Raw genomic sequence first — 22907 nt, forward strand, 5'->3', positions numbered from 1 at the left:
CAAACTGAAAAAGTTAGTCAGTCAATGACATATTACGATACACCACTTCCCTTTCTACCTGGTTTTGAAACTCAACTTCCTATTTGTTAAAACCAGTCTCCCTTTGAAGAGGTGACTAGGAAATGGAGCAATTTACTCTGTGGCTCTAGTAGACTCCTGGCTTGCACAAGACAGGAACCGGAGACATAAAAACGTGGAGTCCTGCCACTGGGAGTGTGGTCCCTAGGCCAGCAGCAACTGCACAGCCTAGGGCCTCCTCAGAACCCTGGGTCTTCCCCAGAACTCCTGATTCAGAATCTGCCATCTGAACATCTTCAGGCAGCTGGAATGCATATGACAGCTCAGCATGCACTTGTAACAGCAAAATAGCCCATGTTCCTCCTTGCTGCTTAGCACAATGGAGGCAGTGGTGAGGGGGTGTGCACACTCATGCCTAAGAGGGAGAAGACTTAGGTCCCAGTCTCAGACTTATCACTGAACATACACTTTGTTTCCCACCAGTTACACACCACCAGCCCTGCCTGCTTCTCAGGACCAAATGGGATCTCCGCTAACACACCCGTAAGAGTTCTGGGCCCAGCCTGCCTCTCAGGCCTCATCCTGCATTCTAGCCACCATTCTCTATGTTGCACACTGCAGCCTAGCCACAGTCTGCGGACAGAGTTCATTTCCACTCCAGGGCCTTTGCACAAGCCGCCTTCTCTGTCTGGAGTGGACTTCCTTTTGACCTCTGTGTGTCTGGCACCTTCTTCGTTATTCAGATCTTGGCCTATTACAGCGAGATTCACTGAATTCAGTGAGAACCTCTCAGACCACCCAATCCAGTCGAACTCTCCAGGGAGTCACTCTGTTCTAATTCTCTGCACGGCACTTATCACCACGTGAGCAGGGACAGTTCCTGTCGAACTCTGGGCTGGAACCTCAGTGCCCTGAACTGCCCGTCACACTAAATGCTCAACACATTATTTGCTAAATGAATGGCTAGAGAAGGTAAAAACAGTCTGGAAAAAGCAAGCTCCTACATGAAATATAGAATGCTTTTATTCATAAAATCTCCCTTGTTTTCATGTAGACTTCTCTTGAAAATCATAGCAATATTACATCGATTACTCAGATAGCCTATATCACATACACAAAAATCCCCTGCGTTTTCAGGAAGCAAGAAAAGACTGGAATGCAGGCTGCTTTTCATCATTTTGCAAGGAAAGACGATTCATTCACTGTTCACATTCCTCCTTCAGGTATCATGGCCATAGTCTCCACTCACTGGTTTACTTTCATCCATTTATTTCCCTTGAGAAAGTAAAGAGTTTAAAAAAGAAAAGCCGCTTCTGAGGTCACAGTATAGGGTATTAATGTCACGCCGCTAACAGAGCCTCGGCCAAGGATGAGCAGATGGCCTGGAGGTGGCTTGGCGAAGCTGCCCGAGATTCAGAAAAGCCTGCATGCAGGCGGGCAGCGGGGAGAACGTGCTGTGTGAGACCACAAGCTGAGACCTGTGTTGAGGCTCCTTCTGCCACAAAACTGCAACTTGATTATGATTTATTGCTTTAGTTTTGATTCTCAGTGAGGCATGACAGAGATTGGTTTTAAGTCCAATGTTAGAGGTTCCAAAAAGTTTATACAATTTAGAGACAGATCAGAGAAGGCCACAGCTGTTTTCTTGAATCTATTTACACTCTTTCTACCAAGAAGGTTCACCGAACTCTCCTGCCACTACCAGGTCAGCGCTAACTACCGACCCCCAGTTACAGGCAGTGATGCCTTTTTATGAATTACCTTTGCCTTGCTTTCCTTATTTCAGAAAACACCACGATGGGAGAAGGTGCACAAAGTGAAAGTCACACACTTGCCCACTGAGCAGAGCGATGGCCCCATCTGCTGATTCCAGCTGAAACAGCAGAGAGTCAGGATGCAGGAGAGTAAAGAGTCCCGCCTTGAGTCCTTGTCAGTGCCCAGGCGATCCACGGCACTGCTGAGAAAAGTCTGTTGTCCGCAGGCACCAAGTGGTATGTGGAGTTTCTAAATATCCTCTCGGTTCCATGTCTTCATTGCTTGTTTATTTTTCGGTTTTAAATTAGCTGTACAGCTCCAGAAGCAACGAGAGGCGCAATGGTTTTATATCGGATCAAGTGCTGCGAGCCTTCTTCCAAGTCAATCACGTAGTCCCTGAAAAAGGAGGAAAACAACGTACGTGGGGAGCTTAGCGGGTGCTCCACCGGGAGAGTATTCCCCACTGTCAAAATCACATGCCACTCACCGCTGCTCATCTGTTTCTGGCTCTACCAGAATGTTTTCTTGTCGCTCTTTCACTCTCAGAAACACGTACGAATCTAGATCTGGTTTGGGAACTGCCAAAAAAATAATAATGTCATCAGAAAATGCCCAGCTAACAAAATCAGCACGGGAAAAGTTGCTGGGATTAATTGTATCGGCCACTGAGGGACCTGTGACGTAAAAGCACTTTGGGGTAGAATGGTTTGAGAGATCTGGCTCCTTCTAGAAACAGCTGCATACTCCCCACCCGTGCTTCCACAGAGTGTCGTCACTGAGCAAATGATGAGTGTTTCAGGTGCGCAGGGCGTTCTCTGCACCTCGTGGAGGATACAAGCAAGCAGAACGCATGGTCCTGCACAAGGCGGTAAGCCCAGCATTTGACGAAGCCTCACACGAGGGGCCCATTCCCTCAGTGCTGTGGGGGGAAAGAAGTTGGTGTGTGCTTTGAAGGACGGAGCAGGGTTTGAAGAAGAAGCGTGAGCCTGGTGGGTAATGGCAAGGGCCACGGCAGAAATGTGCATGACCTTCTGGGAGGACAGAGTGTATACATACGGCTAGAAAACAAATTCTATGTAAAGAAGTAAGAGGAGAGAGTACAGTACGTTCTCACTTAATGTCATTGACAGGTTCTGACTAAGTGAAATAATGTGTAACAAAACCAATTTTACCATAGGCTAATTGATGTAAACAAGAACTGAATTCTCATAGCATTTCATCAATGTTCTAATGAGAGGACATGGAAGGAAATGTCAATCAAGGGCCTGCTATGTTAGAAAGACTCAACAGTATGGTGATAAGTCTTGAATGCTAGACTAAGGGGTCCCTCACTGGTTGATTACAGGTCAAGAAGTTGCTGTCACCCCTCCTCCTCTTCAACCACCAGCCAACATTCTGAGCTAAGTGAGTGCCCAAGCTGGGGTGCTCCTCCACAGGCCTTTGCTTCCTAGTGCTCCATCTGCACCCGGAGATTCCACCAGCTGCAGGGTCCAGAACCTGTGGATGAACTGCTCTAGCAGCCCACTTCAGATTTCATGTTGCCCTCGATCCCCTCACTTATAGAAGGGGTTCAGGATAATGGGCTCCAAAGGTCTAAGGAGGGCCCCCCCCCCGCCCCCGCTGTTCCAGAGTTCTGGGCTCGCCAAGGAGACTCCAACTTCAGGGTCAGCTGACCTCACTGGGAAGCTGATTCCAGGAACCCCAGCTTAGAATTCACCATGCCTTCCCCCACCCTGCCAGCGGGGTCTCCAGTGCTCCAGAGGCCTGAGGGGACTCACCTAACCCGGGCTAACCAAGCAAGACTCCAGTTTCACAAGGGCAGGCTGTTCCCTCCCTCCACCCCACTCCAGCTTCCAATTCCAGAAGACTGGCTCTAGTCCTTGTAAGGAATCTAGGACAGCAACACGTGTTTCGGGAGGCGTCCACCAGCATTAAGTAGAAGCTCTGGGACAACCCCACTTAACTCTGGTCCCCGGGGTTCAGATGCACGCCCATCAGTAGTCCTGTGGTTGCTTTAACCAACTGGTTGTGACAGCAATGGTGAATGATTAGGCATCATCCTCGCCCCATCCCCATTCTTCTAAGGTACAGACAAAAGTAGCTGAACCAGACACAAACCGGGCCTTCTGTTTCCCTCAGGCAGGTTCACCAAAATGACCGGTCTGGTATGGGTGTGGCTTGCTCCTGGTATTACAGGCTGCACTGTGTCCCCCACCAAATTCATGGTGAAGTCCGGATCCCTCACTATATCAGAAAGGGAATGTGCTTGGTATAGGGCCTTAAAGAGGTAATTAAGTTAAAATGAGGTCAGCAGGGTGAGGACTAATCTAATCTGACTGGTGTCGTTATAAGAAGAGGAAGGCACTGGGGTATGTGTGCACAGAGGGGCGGCCATGTGAAGAGGCAGGAAGAAAGTCACCATCCGCCAGCCAGGAACAGAGGCCTTGGAGGAAACAGCCCTGCCAGCACCTTGATCATGGCCTCTGGATCTGTGGGAAAAATCAGTGTTTGCTGTGTGAGCCCCCCAGAGTGTGGTACTGGTTATTGTAGCATGGGCTAGCTGAGACATCTGGTGAGCCAAGTGCCTACCCACCCTGTTCTAGCTCTCCACCTGCCACAGGGGTCAGTGTGGCCCCAGCACGGGTAGGGCAGGAGATAAACTTCCATGGCTCAGTTGCACTTAAACTCCTGGCTTCAGCACACTAAGCTTAGTTTGTGAACAATGTCGTCTCCAGTTCCTTGAGCATTATTGGATTTGGCTTGGCAGTCATGCCTGACAGAGCTGCTGCTCAGATATAGCAAGCTGTGAAAGACAGAGAGATATGGACTTTAACCTAAACGCTAGGGGGTCCCCAATTAGTTGATCCGAGGGTAGGAGCCATTACTGTGAGCCCCTCCCCTCTGCGCAGCAGAATTTTAGGGGCACTCTGCGAAGACAGGGAGAGGTGGAGGCGCTGGCTGTGTTCTACTTCCCTAGTGCCTCTCCCCCCGTCCCCACCCAGTCCTGCTCTCCCATTCCATAATGAGAAATTCCTCATCACGAAAAGATGAGGAGCCTTTACTATGGGTAATGAGGAAATCACTGAAGGTTTCCTTAGCTTCCTTGAACTCCTCCTTGGTAGCTAGACAGTCCCTGCACAGTCTGGAATCTGTGAGGACAAGACTGCTAGCTCTTAGAGAGCAGAGACCTTGTACCCTCAGTGCCCAGAGGAGCCCAGTGCTGTGCAGACGCCCACCAGAAGGCACACACGACTGAAGGCAAGAAGGAGCCCGCATTTGTAGCACCAGTCACGGGAATGTCAGCCTAAACCTAACAACACTTGGCTGCCCTTGTATCTGCTCTAAATGATCTTTTGTTTTTAACTCAACGCTTCTCTTTTCTTTCCTTTATCTACACTTATTTTTCCATGTTTGAGAGAAAAAGAGTAAAGGTAAAGGTTTTATTCGAAAGCATCTGAAGATACTTGGAAGTGATACTCCAGTGACTGAAAAGAGAATGTTCTTACCTGACTTCAAGAGGTCTACTTTCTGCAAATTAGGAGGCATGTGCTTCAAGGCAACATTCTTTAGATAGGTCTCTGTGTTAGCCATGTACCTGAAATACACAAGTTAAAATCACCGTGACAACCCGGCTGGTGGAAGCCGCCAGAACTATCAGACAGACAACAATGGCTCTGAGATCGGCTTTGTGGATACAACCAGCAAAACTCACGCTCACCAGCCAGGGAGAGAAAGGCAGGTCCCACACTCCCTGCTTACTCACTCTTTGGCAAAGGTGAGCTCTGCTGGAGAAAGGATAGAGGGCTCCTCCTCCTGGCGTGTTTTCTCCTTTTCAAGGACATGAGGGAAAAACTTCTCTATCTGTAAGGATAAATACAGATCATCATGAAAACATCTGTCAAGAGTTAAGTGTCAAGCATACTACTTTTCTGAATAGAGGGAGGTTAGCATAGAAACTGACTTTAACAATGGCAAGTCTTTGTGGTGAAGACTGTTTTTAATAATAAGACCTATATTCTGGACTTCAAGAAAACAGGTTTCAAACAATTCAGAGGAAAGATAATGGCTCTAAAAAGAATGGCACACTTCTGTAAAAGATGGTCTGAAGCCCTGGCCAGTATGGCTCAGTGGGTTGGAGTGTTGTCCTGTAAACCAAAAGGCTGCAGGTTTGATTCCAAGTCAGGGCACATGCCCACACTGCGGGTTAGGCCCCTAGCGGGATGCATGGGAGAGGCAACCGGTCAGCGTTCTCTCTCATATCAGCGTTTCTCTGCCTCCCTTCCTCCCTCCCTTTCCCTCTCTCTAACATCAGTAAGCATGTCCTTGGGTGAGGATAAGAAAAAAAAGATAATCTGAGTACAACTGTAAATGATATTTAAGAGGAGGAGAAGGGGATATTACTTAATATATTTGTGTAATTGTACAGGGTATTCTTCTATGAGATGAAATATACCCAAAAGCTGGGAAGATGCATACAGAATACAGAAGCAGACAGAACGCGACACTTATGAGAATACAAACAGCAAGGGTAAAGCCCACAATGAGGTGAGGGTTATAAAAAATGCTAAGAACTGCCAGGAAAAAAAAGACCAAAGATGCGTGGCCAGGAACCTGGAGGGGATCAGTCTGCTGTCTGAAAGCAGTGATATGCCGGTTACCTCTGTCAAGGAAGTGCTCCCTCTAACCAGGGAAACGACACGGTCAGGAACAACCGAAGGCCAAGATAAAGGAGCAGTTCTTTTACTTAAAGGAGTGTAAGACTTTTAGCTCAGATCGATTATGTTCCAGGATAAATTAAACTAACATTTATAGGGGGTTTAAATAGATGAAGCACTTTCTCCTATTATATGTAAATTGCTACTACTACTTTATCACTTATTAAAAATATATGTAGTTTCCTAATCTCAGAAGAGTTAGTTCAAAGGAGGTATGAAAGATCAGAGATCTTCCCAATAGGCAAACTTCCCAATTTTCAAAAACATAGCAGGTGGAGAATCTTCAAGTACAGATAGTGTCCTAGTGTCCTTAACATCGACACGTGGCATTGTATTAGAACAGGTAATTTAAGAGACGGTTTGTGAATTCAATGAAAAGTAAGTAGTAAACATGAAGAGGCTTTTCCCAGAAAAATTGAGCGGCCTGGTAGCTGAGGTTGGAGCGAAGAGGCACACGGTGTGTCTCAGTATTTTCAGGACATGGTAATGTCTTCACGACACCTTTGGGGACATGCTGTAGACTGGGGCAGGGTCGCAGTGTAGAGCGGGAGACTCACGGACAGTTAAACGAAGACTACTGACGCCACCGAGAGATGTCAGTCTGCAGGGAGGCCTTCGGTGGAATGTTCTATCAATGGCCCGGTCCCATGAAGGAATCGGAGAAGACCCTTGATGACACATGTATCAAATTTGCTGGTGACATAATGTATTAAGAGATAACTAATATATTAGGTGACAAGATCAGGATCCAGAAACCAGGGAGATGGCCAAATTTAATAAAATAAAGTTAAAGAGGGATAAGCATCAAGCCTTATACTTAGGAGTCAAAAATCCAGCCATACAAAGACCGGATGGTGACAGGATGGGGTAATGGTGACCTAAACATTTCAGATGGGGCTCATGTGAACAATGAGGACAGAATGAGCTTAGTATGACGTGCCTGTCAAACATGCCAATGTACTACTAGGTGGCATCACTACCATTTTAGTGACCAGAACACGGGAAGTGATCATCCTGCTTTACCAGACACGACCAAACTGCAACCGGAGCAGTGTATTCAGCTGAGGTGGTGCAATTAAAGACGGCTATCAACAAACTAGAACTGTGTAGGAAAGAGACCAGGGGAGTAAATGGAAATAAATGGTTGAAATGTTTAGCTGAGAGGATTTCAGTAAGACTCGTGAGCTGTCCTTAGATATCTAAAGCATCCTCACGTAGGAGAATGTATTTGTTTTGTAATAACTAAGGGGACACGCAGAGCTAATGAGAAGAAACTTAAAGGGAGTAAGAACTTTCCAAGGTTAAAATAGGTATCGTGCAAAATAAGAATGTTTTGTAATTTCATTTTTATAAGTTAGAGCTACGGTTGAATGTCAAGTCAGCACTGCCATGCTATAGCACCAGGGGGCACCATTCACAGCAGATAAATAGATTAAAAAATGTGTCTGTCCCCAAGAGTGTGCCACGTTCCATCTATGCTTCTCCAGAACAATCTCTTGCCCTCCTTACGCTTTAGCTCCCCTGACATCGGGCCTCAGCAGCATCTTCAGGGCCTGGTCTCTCCCAGGCCCCAGCCTAACTTCTTTCTGAGATGATTAGTCTATGTTATACACTGTACTGCCTTAATACCTACGGGTATCTTGATCACTTGTATGTCTAGTAAAAGCCATAAAAATTTGGCTAGTTTAACCACCAGCTGTTGTGTATATATAGATGTGTGACTGACAAACACCCTACAGGTAACATCATGTAGATTAAAAAGGAAACAATTTGCATATCTACAGATGTATCCTTCACTTCCGTCAAACCTTCATGAGCCGACACCGCAAGTAGCTGCTGAGGACGTAGCGGATCCTCTCCATCTCCATCCGATGGACACTGACCTTCAGGTCCCCCTTCTTTGCTCTCCTGAGATTTTCTTCCTGTTGAAAGGGACGATAAAGTTTATAAAAAACATCATCTGCAGAGGCAAAGAACCTTCTTTGTTTAACCTGCATGCAGCCCACAAGGACCATCACCACTGGCAATGCTGAGGACTCAAGCACTACATTTAGGTCAAAGGAGAAGAAAATACTCTAAGAGTTCTCTTTTAATTCCTTAGTTACGCAAATAATATATGACTACAGTCTCATCACATAAAGTTCGAACAATACTCATTTACAGGCATACCTCACATACATTGCGGGCTTTGTTCCAGACACTGCAATAAAGCGAGTCATAATCTTTTCACGGGTGGAAAGATCTTGCCTTCAACTTGTAAAAAAGCCACCCAAGTGCACTGTGAAATGCCACAAAGTGCCATAAAACGAGGTGACTGTACTTCTAGAAAACGACTATTTAAATAGAATCTGAAATGCCAGGTCAGAAGGGCCTATGAGAGCTCCAACCCGGTGGTGAAGGAGATAACACAGCAGACAGAAGAAATGTCTAAAGGGTCTTAAAAGGAGTGTTAAAACACCGGTTGAAAAACTGTAAAATATCAATGTTCTAAAGCTACTCTGAGGCTGATAATGACTTGAGCCAAGCTCATCAAACACCAGGGCCACAAACCTGGCCAGGCAGGTAGGATACATAGAAGGGTGAGCAGTTAGGAACTATGGGGACAGAGAACACACTGGAAGGGGAGGCCCTGACCTCGCTTAGGTCAGCTGTTGTCGTGTAAACATGTGGGGCTGGAGGTGACAGGTGTTTAGACTTTCCACTGGAAGACGGTATCCCAATGGTCCCAGGGACTCTCATGCTCAGTAGATGTAGGTAACCAATTCAGTATTTAAAAAAACTAAGCCGAGCCAAACAAAATGGATTTGCCAACAGACCTCTCACGACACTGACAAACCCTTTTAGTGCTCTCTTCCTTGGTGCCCCGAGACAAGCAGCTCTCACCATGTGATCTAGCTGTTCCATGACACATTCTACAATTTCAGGCTTGCTTTCCAGCAGGTCAGGGGCAAACTTCTCATTCATCCACGCCTAAAAAACAATGAAAAAAAAATTACACACACACCACTCACGATGTAACAAAACAACACTGTGAGTCAGCGCACACCTCATACCTCATGAAAATCCCAGCCGTTTCCAGTATTTCCGACGAGTAGGACAACTGTCTACTCGTCGAAAATATTGGAAGTGTGTTGAAGGCAAGCTGGTTAATAACGGCTTTCCCATTTCTTTTAGGAGGAAATTGTGTTTACAGCCTTATAGTTATCCAACCACAAAAAAATCACTGTTCATTTAAAAAATGTCAGTATACCTGTTACTGAGAGTTAACACCACCTGGTGTTCAAACAGTACCTTTCACTAAGTAGCATCAACACATTTCCTTCATCTGCTACTATTCCCCACCAGGGGGCACCAACACCTTTCTACCTGGGGAGATGAAGTAACACTCCGTAAATCTCTCCATTCCTGAAGCTCAGAGCTCTTTACAAATACTTTTTTGCTCATCATTCTAATATTTGAGAAGAAATAAATAGAGTTATCCTCATCTTGTTGGTGAGAAAACACAAATTATTTACTAACTGCCCCAAAGTATAAAGAAGTGGATATTCATCTATTAAACAGTTTTGGAACAAGAGTTTTAAATCCCTAATTTACAACTCAAGCCCAGATGCTTCATACATTTCAGAAATTACCAAGGCTTAGAAAACTGAAATAGCCACAGGTGACTGAGGAAAGGTATAGCTATCTTTCAACTATAGGAAATTTAGTTTTAGCATAGCTCAGAATTACATGCCAATTAGGCTCAATTTATTCCTTCTGACATCAACTCTCTGCTTCTCCAAATATCGCCATCACAACACATTATCCAATACTAGGTATTGCTGCTGTCATAAATTTTTTCAGGTGCTCAAGCTTCTTTATTAGCGTTGCAGAAGTTAACCAGAAAGAAAATCTGTATTTTCAAGAAACATAATGAATGAGAAAAGAGCAGACTGTCATAGAGAATTTATAAAGCAGTTTTTAACCGATTTTATTAAATATTAATACCTACAAAAATAATTATAACATACAAATAAACAAGAAGAATAGTGATACAAATATGTGTACATATGTTTCTTAACAAATATTATCATTATATTACAAGTCTCTGTTCCTCCCTCCTCAGCAGTAATGATTAGCATGAATTTAGTGTTTAATATTCTGTACAGTTTCACTACATTTGTTTCTATCTCTACATAGGACTTTCCAACCTCAGCAAGACAGAGCATTTAAAGAAAATGACAGCATCCGTATGGTGCACTGGGGTAAAATGGAGTAGACTGCAGGGGGGAGAGTTCTTATTTACAGTGCATTATGAAATTTAATGAAACATAAAACAGGAGAAAACAGTATAAAACTTTAAAATATTTTCAAAATATGTGTTGAGGAACAAAAATCAATGTTTTGTTGTTTTTTTAAATAATCAGGTTCTTTGTTTAAAGCGGCTACATCTTGTTCCTGATCAAACATTTTAATGACAATCTCTTCAACGTGTTATTATAGACTAAGCTGTGTCTCCCTCTATCCTGCACTCAAATGTTGAAGGCCTAACTCCCAGCACCTGAGAACGTGACTACTTGGAGACTGGGTCTTTAAAGAGGTTAAGTTAAAATGAGGTCTTTTAGGTGGACCCGGACCCAATATGGCAGGTGTCCTTTTAATAGGGGTAAATCTGAACACATGCACAGAGGCAAGACTGTGTGAAGCCACAGGGAGCAGACAGCCGTCTACACGCCCAGGAGACAGGCAGGCCTGAGAAGAAACCAACTGTGCCACACCTTGATTTTAGACTTCCAGCCTCCAGAGTTGAGAAAATAAATCTGTTCCTTAAGCCCCCAGTCTGTGGTAGTTTGATATGCAGTCTTAGCAAACTAACACAACCATTAAACTCAGAAACTATGCACTGTAGGTAATACCTTTTAAGTCATTTTAAAAATAGACATTCAAGAATAGCCCACGTATACTCCCGCAGCTGAGTTTATCGGTGGTCCTTGTCAGGTTGCTCCTTAGGCCACGTTTCCCAGCCCGAGTCTGCCAACTGCAATAGCTATCCAGAGGGCGGTCCAACCCCTTGGCTGCACTCAGGGGCATTGCAAGAGAGCATCAGGCACGAGGTGTAACTCCTGCTCACCCACTGCCAAGCTGAGGCTGTGCTGTCAGACACCAACTGTCCTGGGGCTGCCTTCCAAGGAGCCCCTGATGACACATAGGAGGCAACCAGCCGGCGTGCTCTGTGCCCCAGGGGTGAAGGGTCAACATCACTGAGGCATCTGCAGCACGTGGGGGTGGGTACACCATCCAAGCTGGCAAGCTCTTCCTTCAATAATAGTTTTGCGAGTGTTTGATTTTTATATAAATAGTTTCTTTAGCAACTTTTTTGTTGTACCACATTATGCTCCTAACAGTTATCCATGCTGTTGCATGAGCTGATGTTTATTCATTCTGTTGTTTTTTCCGCATTGTGTGTATATACCTATCCATAATTTCCTATCCATTCTTATGGTGAAGGATGTCTGGGTCAATGCTATGAACATTTTGTGCATGTCTCCTAGAGTACACACGAACGTTTCTCTAGGGCACAGGGGGCAAACAGGAGGCTGGCCCTCCACCTTGTTTTATCTGGCCCAGCACCTTGTTTCTACTGCTAAGAAGCAGTTACATTTATACAGTCCTAAAATTACATTTGGCCCTTTGAAGGCAACTAGAGCCTGATGTGGCCCCCGGTGAAAATGAGTTTGACACCCCTGCTCTAGGGTATACACAGGAGTAGAATGACTGGGTAACAAGATATGTGTGCCTTTGACTTAAGTAGACAATAAATTATTTTCCAAAATGAATGAATCAATTTACATGCTCCCTGTAGTATATAAGTGTGCAAACTGCTCTAGGTCCTTCCCAATACTTTATATTGTTCACTTTTTTCATTTCTGTCAATCTGATGGGCATGAGTGGTATTTCATTGGTGTTTAAATTTTCATTTTCTTGTTTACTAAAAAGGTTGAACACCTTTTTATGTAATTGTTGGATATCCTGGTTTCTGCTTCTGGGAGATGCCTGTTAGGACTGCAGTTTTGTACTGATCAGTTTGTAAAGTTTATTTATGTATTGTGGATTCTAATCTTTTGTCATTTATATATGTTGCAAATATTTTCTCCCAGTTTTGTGGCATATCTTTTTACTGTCATTGAGGCATAAAAACAGAATATCAGTTTTTTTCCATTACACTTTGTGCCTTTTGGCTTTTGTTTAATGAATCCTCTCCTCATAAAGCAGTAGCTCTTAAACTGGGATCCACAAACCAGATGGGCAGATTTCAGGATGTCTGTGAACCTTCTGAAATTATACACAAAATTCTGCATGACTACATCCATGTATTATTTTGGTAAGAAGGACCAGAGTTTTCCCCACATTTTCAGAAAGGTCTGTGATATAAAAACAAATTAAGAATCACTGCTATTGCCCTGGACAGGTAGCTCAGGTGGTTAGAATGTCAACCTGATATGCCAAGGTTGTGGGTTTGATCCCCAGTCAGGACACATACAAGAACCAACCAGTGAACACATAGATAAGCAGAGCAACAAATTGATGCCTCTCCCCCTCTCTCCCTATTATCTCTCTAAAATCAATAAATAAAAATTAAAAAAAGAATCACTGCTATTAAGTTTAGGATTAACATGTAAGATGTAATTTTTAAATTACAGGCCCTTTGGTTTTGCCTCTTAGGATGGCATGTGTGGTAGGAAAGAATGAAGAACACTAAAGTAACACATATAAGTGAGCTCTTGAAAGGGACAGATAAAGAAAGGCAGTAGACAAAAATAATGCAGCAGGTATAGTGGATTAAGAGCATGCATTTTGAAGTAAAAAAAGAGATCTGGCTCATATCCTCACTCTGCTGCCATTGTGTGACCTTGGGCAAGTTAATTTACATCTCTAAGCTTCAGTTTCCTCATCTGTACAATGGAGATAACAATAATACCTACCTAAATGGGTTGTTTTCAGAATTATTACTACTCACATCCAACATTCAGTGAGTGCTTATCATGTGTCAGATAATATGCTGAGCACTTTACGTGTGGACTACTTCATTTAATCCTCACAGCTCTCTGAGATGGCCACTATTATTAACTCCACTGTATAGAGAAGGAACTGCTGGAGACAAGCTATACAACTTGCCTAAAGCTCACAGAACAGACCAGTGCAATGGAGGGATTTAAATTGCTGGGTCAATTTTAGGGTCAAAAATTGCTGAACACCAGTGCAGTATGGGTGTGCTCATAAATAGCCCATCATAAAGTAGGCAAACACACTTAGTCTTTAAAAAAATAATTCACTGAAGCCGAATGCAGCCTCTCACAACATTACCAGCTGGGGCACTGATATAGATGGGTTCCTAGAACACTCACCTAGGTGTGGATGCCTGTACTACAAGGAGCCCTCCCTTCAGAAGACAATTCCAGGATTTTGGGGGGCCCCCTCATCTATGGGAGGAAAAAGAATTAAAACTAAAAAAGGTGTTTCAGCACTTTCTTGCTAACCCAGGCATTCCACAGGGAACCAGCAAATGTTTCAAGGGACTAAGGCATAAAACTTACAAGTCATCACAACAGTTCTGCAGTCTGTGCAAACACCAAGTTGCAAATCCTTGCTCTGTGAACTGTTCTGGTAGATGTACCCAAAGCTGTCCCTTACTGGCCTCGCTTGAAGATTTTGGGTTTGACATGATGAGATGTCTAACAGAGGCTGGCCCCCCTACTTTTTTATTTCTGTTAGATGATAAGATCCCTCTTCTCTTGAAATAAGCCTTGAATTCCATCTCTTCCTTTTCTGATTCCTGACATTTGCAAAGTTGGACTGAAAAGAAAAAAAAAAGGCTACGATTGGAGCAAGGGGATTCTATTTGGGAAACTTACCTGCTCCAGCCTTTCAATGAGCTCTGCAGGAGTTAGGACCACCTCCTCACTACCCCCATCAGAGTCCTGTCCCATGAGATCCAGTTCTTCTGTCATCTTCTCTGAAACCTGGGACCTATTAAGAAAAGAATCAATATGCTTCTGCGTGTTTTCCATTTATTTGCAAGAATAGGTAATTACATATCTACAACTGGGGTTGTAGAGGTTCATTGGCAGTGGCTAGAGAATTCATAAAGGTTGATTTTCAATTTTTTGTCTTTTCCTTCACACCTTAGATCAGGTATCATTTTCCCAAAGAGATGGCCCCTTGTATCTGGAATTGAGTACCTATCATACCATGCAATAATTATTTATCGTCCCGGTAGGAGGTTCTTTCCTCAGTGGGTGTGTTCATTTCAGTTCGAATATAAATCACGCATTCTGTCTGCCTGCTACTTCTAAGTACTGGGAACATAATTACCTATGTTGTCCCAGCGCTTAGCACAGTTCTTAACTCATAGCAGGCACTTAAAATTGTTGGGAAAACGAATCAGTGCCTAATTTCCTAGGGTCTCAAGGCCCAGAGGCATCAGACCACTGATTCTAAAGGCTTTTAAGAAGGTGGGTGGTGGGGTAGTCCCCAGAGCCTTAGAGAAACAGAGGATATTTCTCTCGCCCCTGTCCTCTCTCGGCGCCATAAGCACAGAGAATAACCCCCTCCCACAACACACACGCACACACAAACTACCCGAGGTCCCACTCGTATGCTCACCTGGCACCCGGGAGGCAGAGAGGCCTTACGAGATAGCAGGGGGATCGGACGGGAAGGTCGTGGGGGTCTTCAAAGTAGAACCTGGCAGCGGAACACTCTTTTCTGGGCTTTTACAACCCACCAGACCCTACGCTTAAGCTCCCGCGCTCCTCTTAGAAACGTTCTACCCGAACACTACGTCACTGCGCACGGGGAGGGGCGCTGACCAATCACGGCCAGGTGGCCCTTTGGCCCCGCCCCAGGGGGGGTGGGGACTTGCATCTCGCGGCTCAAACCCCCAACCTCCTCTAAGGAGGTGGCGGGAAGCTTGTCCCAGAGAGCCCCGCCCACCTCGGCCGACGTCGCTGGAGTGAGGTCCCGGCTGGCATCACCCAAGGGTGGTCGGGAGGGGGCGCCTCGCCACCGCGGCTGAGGAGACGCGACTGTGTTTCCTTTCCCGACTCTGGGGCGTAATCACCCGAGGATATCCTGGCCGGTAGGGGGGCCCACAGAGAAATGGACTCTGTTCAGACTAGGCCACTTCATCTCTTGGGTCTTCTCCACCCACCGCTTTTGCGTCCTCTGGTTCCTTCCTTTTTGCCGGGGCTTCCGCAATGGCTGCTATTTCCAGGCCTGGGAACCCGTGAGAGATGCAGATTCTCAGGCCCCACCCGGACCTGCTGAGTCAGAAACTCTGGGGGTGATGGTTCAACAGACTCTCAAGGTGAGTCTGATGCAGGGGAGTTGGAGAACCACTGTTTTAGGCAGTGCTTCCATCCCAGCTGCTTGACGCTCCAGGTTTTTGGACATTCACTGCTTATACCTTGTACCTTTAATGTAGGGCAAAAGTATATACTGATATATATATATATATTCTTTGTGTGATGTCAGTCTTTTTTCTCTGAATTACGGATGCTTTTTTCTCTGCTTTATGTTTTCTGTCCAAAGTGTCACTTCTGGTTTCCATAGAAATGTGTCTTCTCCATCAACCTGAAGACCCTTTGTGATGTTTCCTATGCCATATTGATTGATTAGGAAATAAAAGTTTAGCTAATTGACAGGTTGATAGTACCTGCCTGATTGCAATCATGTTATAAAAATAATTACAGCCCTAGATGGTGTGGCTCAATGGATTAAGTGCCAGCTTGCGAACCAAAGGGTTGCTGGTTCGATTCCCAGTCAGGGCACATGCCAAGTCCCCAGTAGGGGGCACTTGAGAGACAACCATACATTGATATTTCGCTCCCTCTCTTTTTCCCTCCCTTCCACTCTCTCTAAAAAGTAGTAATAAATAAAATATTAAAAAATAATTACAATAGAATATATGGAGTGGGAGAGTGGGCATATTAATGAAGGGCTATGGAAGCTGAAGGACTTCAAAGATGGATCCCAGAAGGAATGAACATTTGAGCTGCACCTTGCAGAATGAGTTTTGCTAATGACCTTTGCTAATGATAGATGGCCTTCTCAAGCTCTAGTTCAACTGTGGGTTTCAGTAGTTTGGCAATCCAGTGGTTTTTAGTTGTGGCAGATTTCATTCCCAAAGATAGCTGCTCTAATATAGATCTCACCCTACTACCTCCCCTTCTCACAACAGGATGCTGACACTTCTCCCTCAAGAGGGGGTGGGGGTGGGGCAGCCTGTGTTCTCACCCCTTAAATCTGAGAAAAACCTTTGTAACTGCCTCGACCAAGAAAATGAGGCTAAAGCGATGATGCTGTATGATTTCCCGAGCTACATCATAAAGGTGGTGCAGCTTCTGCTTTGCTCTTCCCTGGGCCACGTCCCTTGGAAGCAATGGGCTGGTATGTAGGAAATCGGGCTGCCCTGTGGCTGCCACGCCGAAGGGTCCATGTGGAAAGGTCACATAGAGATAGGGAGCGGTGTCTGAGGAACCCCAGCAGCCCTGGCTGTTCTGTCCCACAGGTGTCTGAATCGACTGGGCCTTCGGATGATTCTAGCTCAGGCTTTGAGCAATCCCAGCTAACATGAAGTAGAGCTATCTCTGCAGAAGTCTACTCAGACTGCAGATTTGTGTGCAAAATCTTGTTTTAAGCCCCTGAGTTTTAGGGTGGTTTGTTACGCAGCATTAGGAGACTAGAACATTAAATCACTGGACTATGTTTGAGCGCAGTCTCGTTCTTCTATAATTCTCATTACTACCTGGCTTTTCAATGGTCTTTATTAATATTCCTTAAGTTGTATAGATTTGCATCCAAGCATCAATAACTTCTCCACATGATTACCAGATAGTTTACTTATTCAGAAACTTCCCTTCTCTGGAGCCAACTGCCTTCTCAGTCTTCCACTGCAACCCTCTTGGAAAGGTGGAGTCCATCTTTTGCTTCCTTACGTAACAGAGGTGTGACCTTAAACAAGTCACTTCTCGGGGCTTCAGTTGCACTACCTGACAATTGAGAACAACATACTGTCTTCCTGAAGACAAAGGGATGGAACAGAAATTGGGGGAGGGGCTTTCACTTCTAAGGTCTTTGATTTCAACTAACACTCATCAGACAAAACCACTTCAGAGTAAAATGAGTTTGCAGAGAAAGATTTCTGCTATGCAAAGAAGGGGAGTTTAAGGAGATGTCTAGAAAGAGTGTATCGAGTTTGCTGGAGAAAACAGCACAAACTTGTGGTGAAACTTTGGTCACATGGCATTATAAAGTTCAGAAATGTGGGAGTAAAGACAGGTCATAAGTTACACTATGTTAGAATGAACAGAAAAATCAGGAACACCTGATTAATGTGCACCCATGGTTAAAAAGTTTTAAAAAGAACTAAATAACTGCCCTGGCTGAGTGGCTCAGTTGGTTAGAACATCGTCCTGTCCACGAAAGGGTTGTGGGGTTTGATCCCCAGTCAGGGCACATGCCTAGGTTGCAGGTTTGATCCCCAGTCAGGTGTGTTTGGGAGGCAGCAGATTGATCTTTCTCTCTCTCATCCTCCCTCTCTCTCTCTCTCTCTAAAAGCCATAAACATATCCTCAGGTGAGGATTTTAAAAAGTTATGCTAACATGGATCCAGACAAGTTAAAGATAAAAGTAGTAAGATAGCAGGAGGAAAACGCTACTGCCTAAAGCTGAAGAGGACACAGAAAACAGAAACCTAGGAAACTGAAAAAAGTGAAAAGTCAGTGCAACTTCCAGCTATTGCTCAGTGAAGAAATTAAGGGCAGTTCAAGACGCAGCTAAAATATTTGTGGATAGCTATAGAAATATGCATTAAGAAGAATGAAACTAATTCTTTTCAATCAACAAGGAGAAAAGATAAAATATACATATCCATACAATATTGTGAGCTCTTTTTGCAGAAGGATGCTTTTGAAATACTAGGTAATATCATCAGTATTGTTTTCATATCATCACTGCCCTTGCTCATTTGGCCAACAGCTGTTTCTCACTGTTCCCTTCCTTTGAATGTCATCACATTTTTGGTCTCACTGTCCTAAGAACCAAAGCATTAAGTTTTGGGGAGTGTACAATTTAAGCAAAGTTTAACCCCTAGTTGTTCTGAGTAAATGACGATTCAGAGTAAAGATAGGAAAGTAAGAGGGCAACTTGGATTTTTAAAGAAGGCAGAAAAGTACTCTTAGAATAATTTCTTTTAGCCTCACAAGGAGTCTATTGATTGGTGAGTTAGCAAGTATTTTTCTGGCCCGTGGTAAAACCTCTTCCTCGCTTGTATGGCGGAGATGCTGAAAAACTCCGGAGGCCAGGGCCAGGTTTGGATCCCCCTGACAGGGGTAGAGTCTGGGCTGTTCATGACATTCCTAATTCCTTTCCCCCCATAAACTTTAGCTACTTGTCCTGCCCTCAAATCCCATCTTGATTTCAAGCACATTAAATTCACCCACATATGTCCCCAGTAAAGAGGTAAACTTTTCAAATCTAAGTTTTGATACCACAATTTCAAGAGTTTTAACGGATAAAGATGGAATGTATGGATTTGTCATATCGTTTAACTAAAAGAAAAGCACGTCCAAAGCGTTGATGCTGTGTTCTCTATTGTCCCCGCCCACTCCTTTATAGGGAGGACCAAACGCCCTCCCCTGCGTTTGGCCGTAATGTGTTCCCCGTTTCTGGCGCGGACGCATAAACCCTACCCCTACTTCTGTGTTTCAACTTCTCATGGTTAAATAGGAAGATGCTTTTCTTCTTCTGTTTTCTCTCTCATGGCTACAGAATCAGTGTTAGGAATGACAGAAAAAGGGTCAGTTTGCTATGGAGGGGTACTCCTGTCTTCCGAAAAGAAAGCTGATCGGGACACCTGGCTTCGAATTCAGCTCTAGCAAAGGCTTCTAGGCCCAAACGAAGACCTGTAGATGCCGCCTCTTCTCTTTGCCTCAAGCTGGTCAATAAGGAAGCAGAGGCATTGAGACCTGCCAGAGGCTACTGCATTCTCAAGCAGAGTAAGCTGATATTCTCTCATTCCATCTTACTGTTTTACCCCCTGAGAGCTCCATTGGCAGAGAGTAAACAGAACACCTGTAGGCCAGCACCTCATCGGCCTCAGGCTGGGACAGCTGCACTGGAGAGAAGGCTGTTGGAGGCTGCAGTCCAGTCCATTGAGAAAGGCAGGGAGGCCCTGGGGAGCTGGTGTGGTGTCAGTGACTCTGAAAACAGTGCTGCTGATTTTCCTGTAGTTCAGGGTCTCCTCCCTTATCGCTCTGCTCCAGTCGTGCCGAGCTACTTAAGGAGATGAGGTGTTTTGTCTCCTTTGCATAGGCTACTCCCTTTTTCTCGGCTTCTCTCATTTCCTTGAACCACCTGCTGGACTCCTATGTGTCCTTTAAGATTCAGCAAAGTGACTCTTCCTCTGTGAAACTGTCCCTCATATACTGCCCTTAGTTAGATCACCAGTACACCCTATACGCTTCTGAGAAAACATTTATCATGCTACGCTGCAGTTTTGACATGCCTATTTCACCTATTAGATTGTGAATTCCTTGAAGGTGGCCCCCAAATCTATCACAGGGCCCATCATTCATGCACACATTTCTTTCTTCATCAAACAAACACTTCTTGAGCACCTAGTGATTTCTGAGTATCTCCTGCCAGGCCCTGTGTAGGTGCTGAGGATAGAGCAGTGAACAGGAAACACAGACCCTGTGCTGGGAGATGGACAATAAACAAGTAACAATTCTTCGTCAGGCGGTGAGAAAGTAAAGGTGGGTAACAGAATATTGTGGCTGGGACAGGCAACTTAGTCCATTTGGGCTGCTATAACAAAATGCCATAGACTGGGTGACTTACAAAGGACAGAAATTTATTCCTCACTGTTCTGGAGGCTGGGATGTCCAAGACCATGGTGCTGACAGAACCAGTGCCTGGTGAGGGCACACGGCCCAGGTGGCCGTCTTCCCACTTTACCGTCACATGATGGACAGGGCAGGAGAGTTTTCGAGGCTGCTTTTATAAGGGCACTAATCTCATTTCTGAGGGCCCTGCCCTTGAGAACTAATCACCTCCCAAAGGTCTCCCACCTCCTAATGCCATCACCTTGGGAGTTAGGATTTTAATACTATATGAGTTTGGGAGAAACACAAGCATTGGTCCTCCTTGAGGAGGTGACATGTGACACAGTTTGCAGGAATCCTGAGTGAGCTCCAGGAGCGGTGGACGTGAAACATCAGGGAGAAACAAAACTGTACTGTCGTTCGCTCAAGGCAGAATATGCGGCCATGAATTTTGCTTTTTTAAAAAAGTGAATTTGTCTTCTGAAATCTATGGCCACTATAGCATTTAACAAGTTAAGTAGAACAATTTTGCTAATGATTTTTCTGGATAAGAGTCAAACAGAAACGTGTCCTTTCCATCGAGAAGTTCATGTGCCTTTATTCCATGGGCATCTGATGCACAGCTCGTGTCTAATTTCTGGGCAGGTCTTCATGTTCCTTAGGGTCCATGTAATTTACTCTCGGGAACTGTCTCTAGGTCCAAATGAAAACCAGGCCAAACTGGGTATTGCTAAATGCTTACAGCTTAGGGCAACGCTCTGTCTTGTGTTTAAGCACATAGCCAGAGGAAGAGGTTTGACTATAATCGCAGGGAAAAGAGAAAGGGCAGTCTTGCCCAAGAGTGCGCCGGGTATGAAAATTCTACTCACGGTTTTTCATTTAACGTCTTACCTTCCGTTGTGTTAATGGATCATACATATGGCACCATTTTGAGAATGTCACAAAACTAATAAAACGGGTCGTTCCACTTCAGACTGAAGATTATTGGAATAATTTTTCCATGTAGGGACAGCTCTTTGAATATAATTGAGATTCATCTGTATATAGGTAATGGTTTTCTTGAGCTGATGATAATGGTAAGATTTATTTTAAAATTTTCTTAAGTTCCAAACTTTCTAATTGGTTACAGAGACGGAATTGTTTTATAATTGTTACCATTTTATTTTCACTTCTACATGAAGCATCTATAAATTATACAACTCTTGAGGCATCAATACCTGAAAACAATAAAAGGCCTGGATTAATATAAAAATGTGAAATTTAAAACTTTTTGACACATTAAGAACTCTGGCATTATGTCTAGGTTTCCTCATTCAAACACTTCTTATGGTGTCTCACTGGTGACACTATGCATCTAACTGAATTTGATATTCACCCTCTATCTGTCCGAAGGCTAAAGAAAGAATGGGCCAATTATGTTCCGGGTCACGTAACATTATCTGGGCATTTTGCTCTTCATAATAATTCCACCTGGAGAGGATCCCTAAGTGATAGCAACTATTCGGTTTCTCAGTTTATGTTCAGTTTAGTTATGAAAGTATTTCCTGCAGAAAATCCTGGAATCTGTTCCCACAATTGTGTTGCCTGTGGGTATTTTTTTCAACCAAGAGCCAGAGGCCCTGGGCCGTTGTGTGTATCATAGCTGATCTTGCTGTGAGCCGCTGTCCTTCTGAATGGCTAACTTGTTAGAATCGGTGAGGTTTGGTGTGACCCACGGAGCTCCGTGAGGGCTGAAATTACTTTGGACTTTCCCTTTGCTTGTGGGGAAGTGAGATCATGTTTTCCAGTCATCCTTTCTTTGTTTCATCTTAGACATGTTTACTCTGAGAAATTCAGCTTGACCCTGAATTTTACCCTTGGTTATATGCTCCTTCTAGGCTGGAAGTTCATTCATTTTAGAGGCCTACTCACATACCTGTAAGCAGGAGAAAGCCAATTGTCCACATTTTCCCCTTTTTTTCCCTCTTTCTTTTTTGTACAATGAGAACAAGCAGAGCTCAAAGGCTACTGACTCTTGCTAATCAATGAGAACAAGTAGAAGAGTAGGCCTGAAGGTTTGAGGAAATTGTAAATTGAAACCTGAGTGAAATCCCAGGGGGTGGTGAGAATTGTGTCCAAATTATCAAAGCCCGTCATGATACTGGTGATTTAAGTGGTGTGCAATAGTATTTAGATATGGTCATTTATATTGACAAATACATGTAGTTGTTTTTACAAAAATTTGGGTGGCATTTGAAAAAGTATGGAAAATAGTAAGAAATTTATTCACTCTAAGCTCTGTGCTCCTCTTTCGGACCCCACTCCTCTTCCCCTCTCTGTCCAGGTCACCACAACTTGCTGTCTGTTGTTCCCAGGCATATTTACGTGTCTTACCACATATGTGTGTGTCAATAATATGGGAATTGTGTATATATGTGTGTATGTCTATCAACTAGGGTAACTCATGGAATGTAATCATGAAGCAACTTTACATTTGTCTCCAATATTATTTTCGTCTCTTTTCATATACTTACTGAGTATAATTCTTCCCTTGTTCCGCCCGGAATGAAAACTG

The 22907-nt window shown here is 44.2% G+C and overlaps 1 protein-coding gene across 2 annotated transcripts; it reads right to left on the minus strand.

The window, feature by feature from the left end:
* Nucleotides 1–1019: 1019 nt before the first annotated feature.
* On the minus strand, nucleotides 1020–15292 carry GINS4 (GINS complex subunit 4). 2 transcript variants are annotated; one of them, XM_036011571.1, is made up of 8 exons: nucleotides 15108–15292; nucleotides 14381–14495; nucleotides 9372–9458; nucleotides 8297–8410; nucleotides 5537–5634; nucleotides 5280–5368; nucleotides 2261–2351; nucleotides 1020–2169 (listed from the first exon to the last, which is right to left on the minus strand). In XM_036011571.1, exons 2-8 carry the CDS (start codon nucleotides 14474–14476, stop codon nucleotides 2073–2075), a joined length of 672 nt encoding a protein of 223 aa, XP_035867464.1. In that variant the 5' UTR covers nucleotides 14477–14495; nucleotides 15108–15292; the 3' UTR covers nucleotides 1020–2072. The 2 variants fall into 2 exon arrangements, with proteins under 2 accessions (XP_035867464.1, XP_028382534.1); XM_028526733.2 differs by having other exon boundaries at nucleotides 15132–15291.
* Nucleotides 15293–22907: the final 7615 nt, after the last annotated feature.

Source organism: Phyllostomus discolor, chromosome 11 (assembly GCF_004126475.2).
Source record: "Phyllostomus discolor isolate MPI-MPIP mPhyDis1 chromosome 11, mPhyDis1.pri.v3, whole genome shotgun sequence".
Lineage (NCBI taxonomy): Eukaryota > Metazoa > Chordata > Mammalia > Chiroptera > Phyllostomidae > Phyllostomus > Phyllostomus discolor.

Bases quoted from the DNA above. Each gene is read 5' to 3' on its own strand.
- GINS4 (XM_036011571.1), bottom strand. From the start codon at position 14,476: ATGACAGAAGAACTGGATCTCATGGGACAGGACTCTGATGGGGGTAGT. The intron at 9,459-14,380 runs GTAAGTTTCCCA...ATTGTTTTTTAG, and splicing joins TCATTGAAAGGCTGGAGCAG to GCGTGGATGAATGAGAAGTT. The intron at 5,369-5,536 runs GTGAGTAAGCAG...TGTGTATTTCAG, and splicing joins GAGCTCACCTTTGCCAAAGA to GTACATGGCTAACACAGAGA.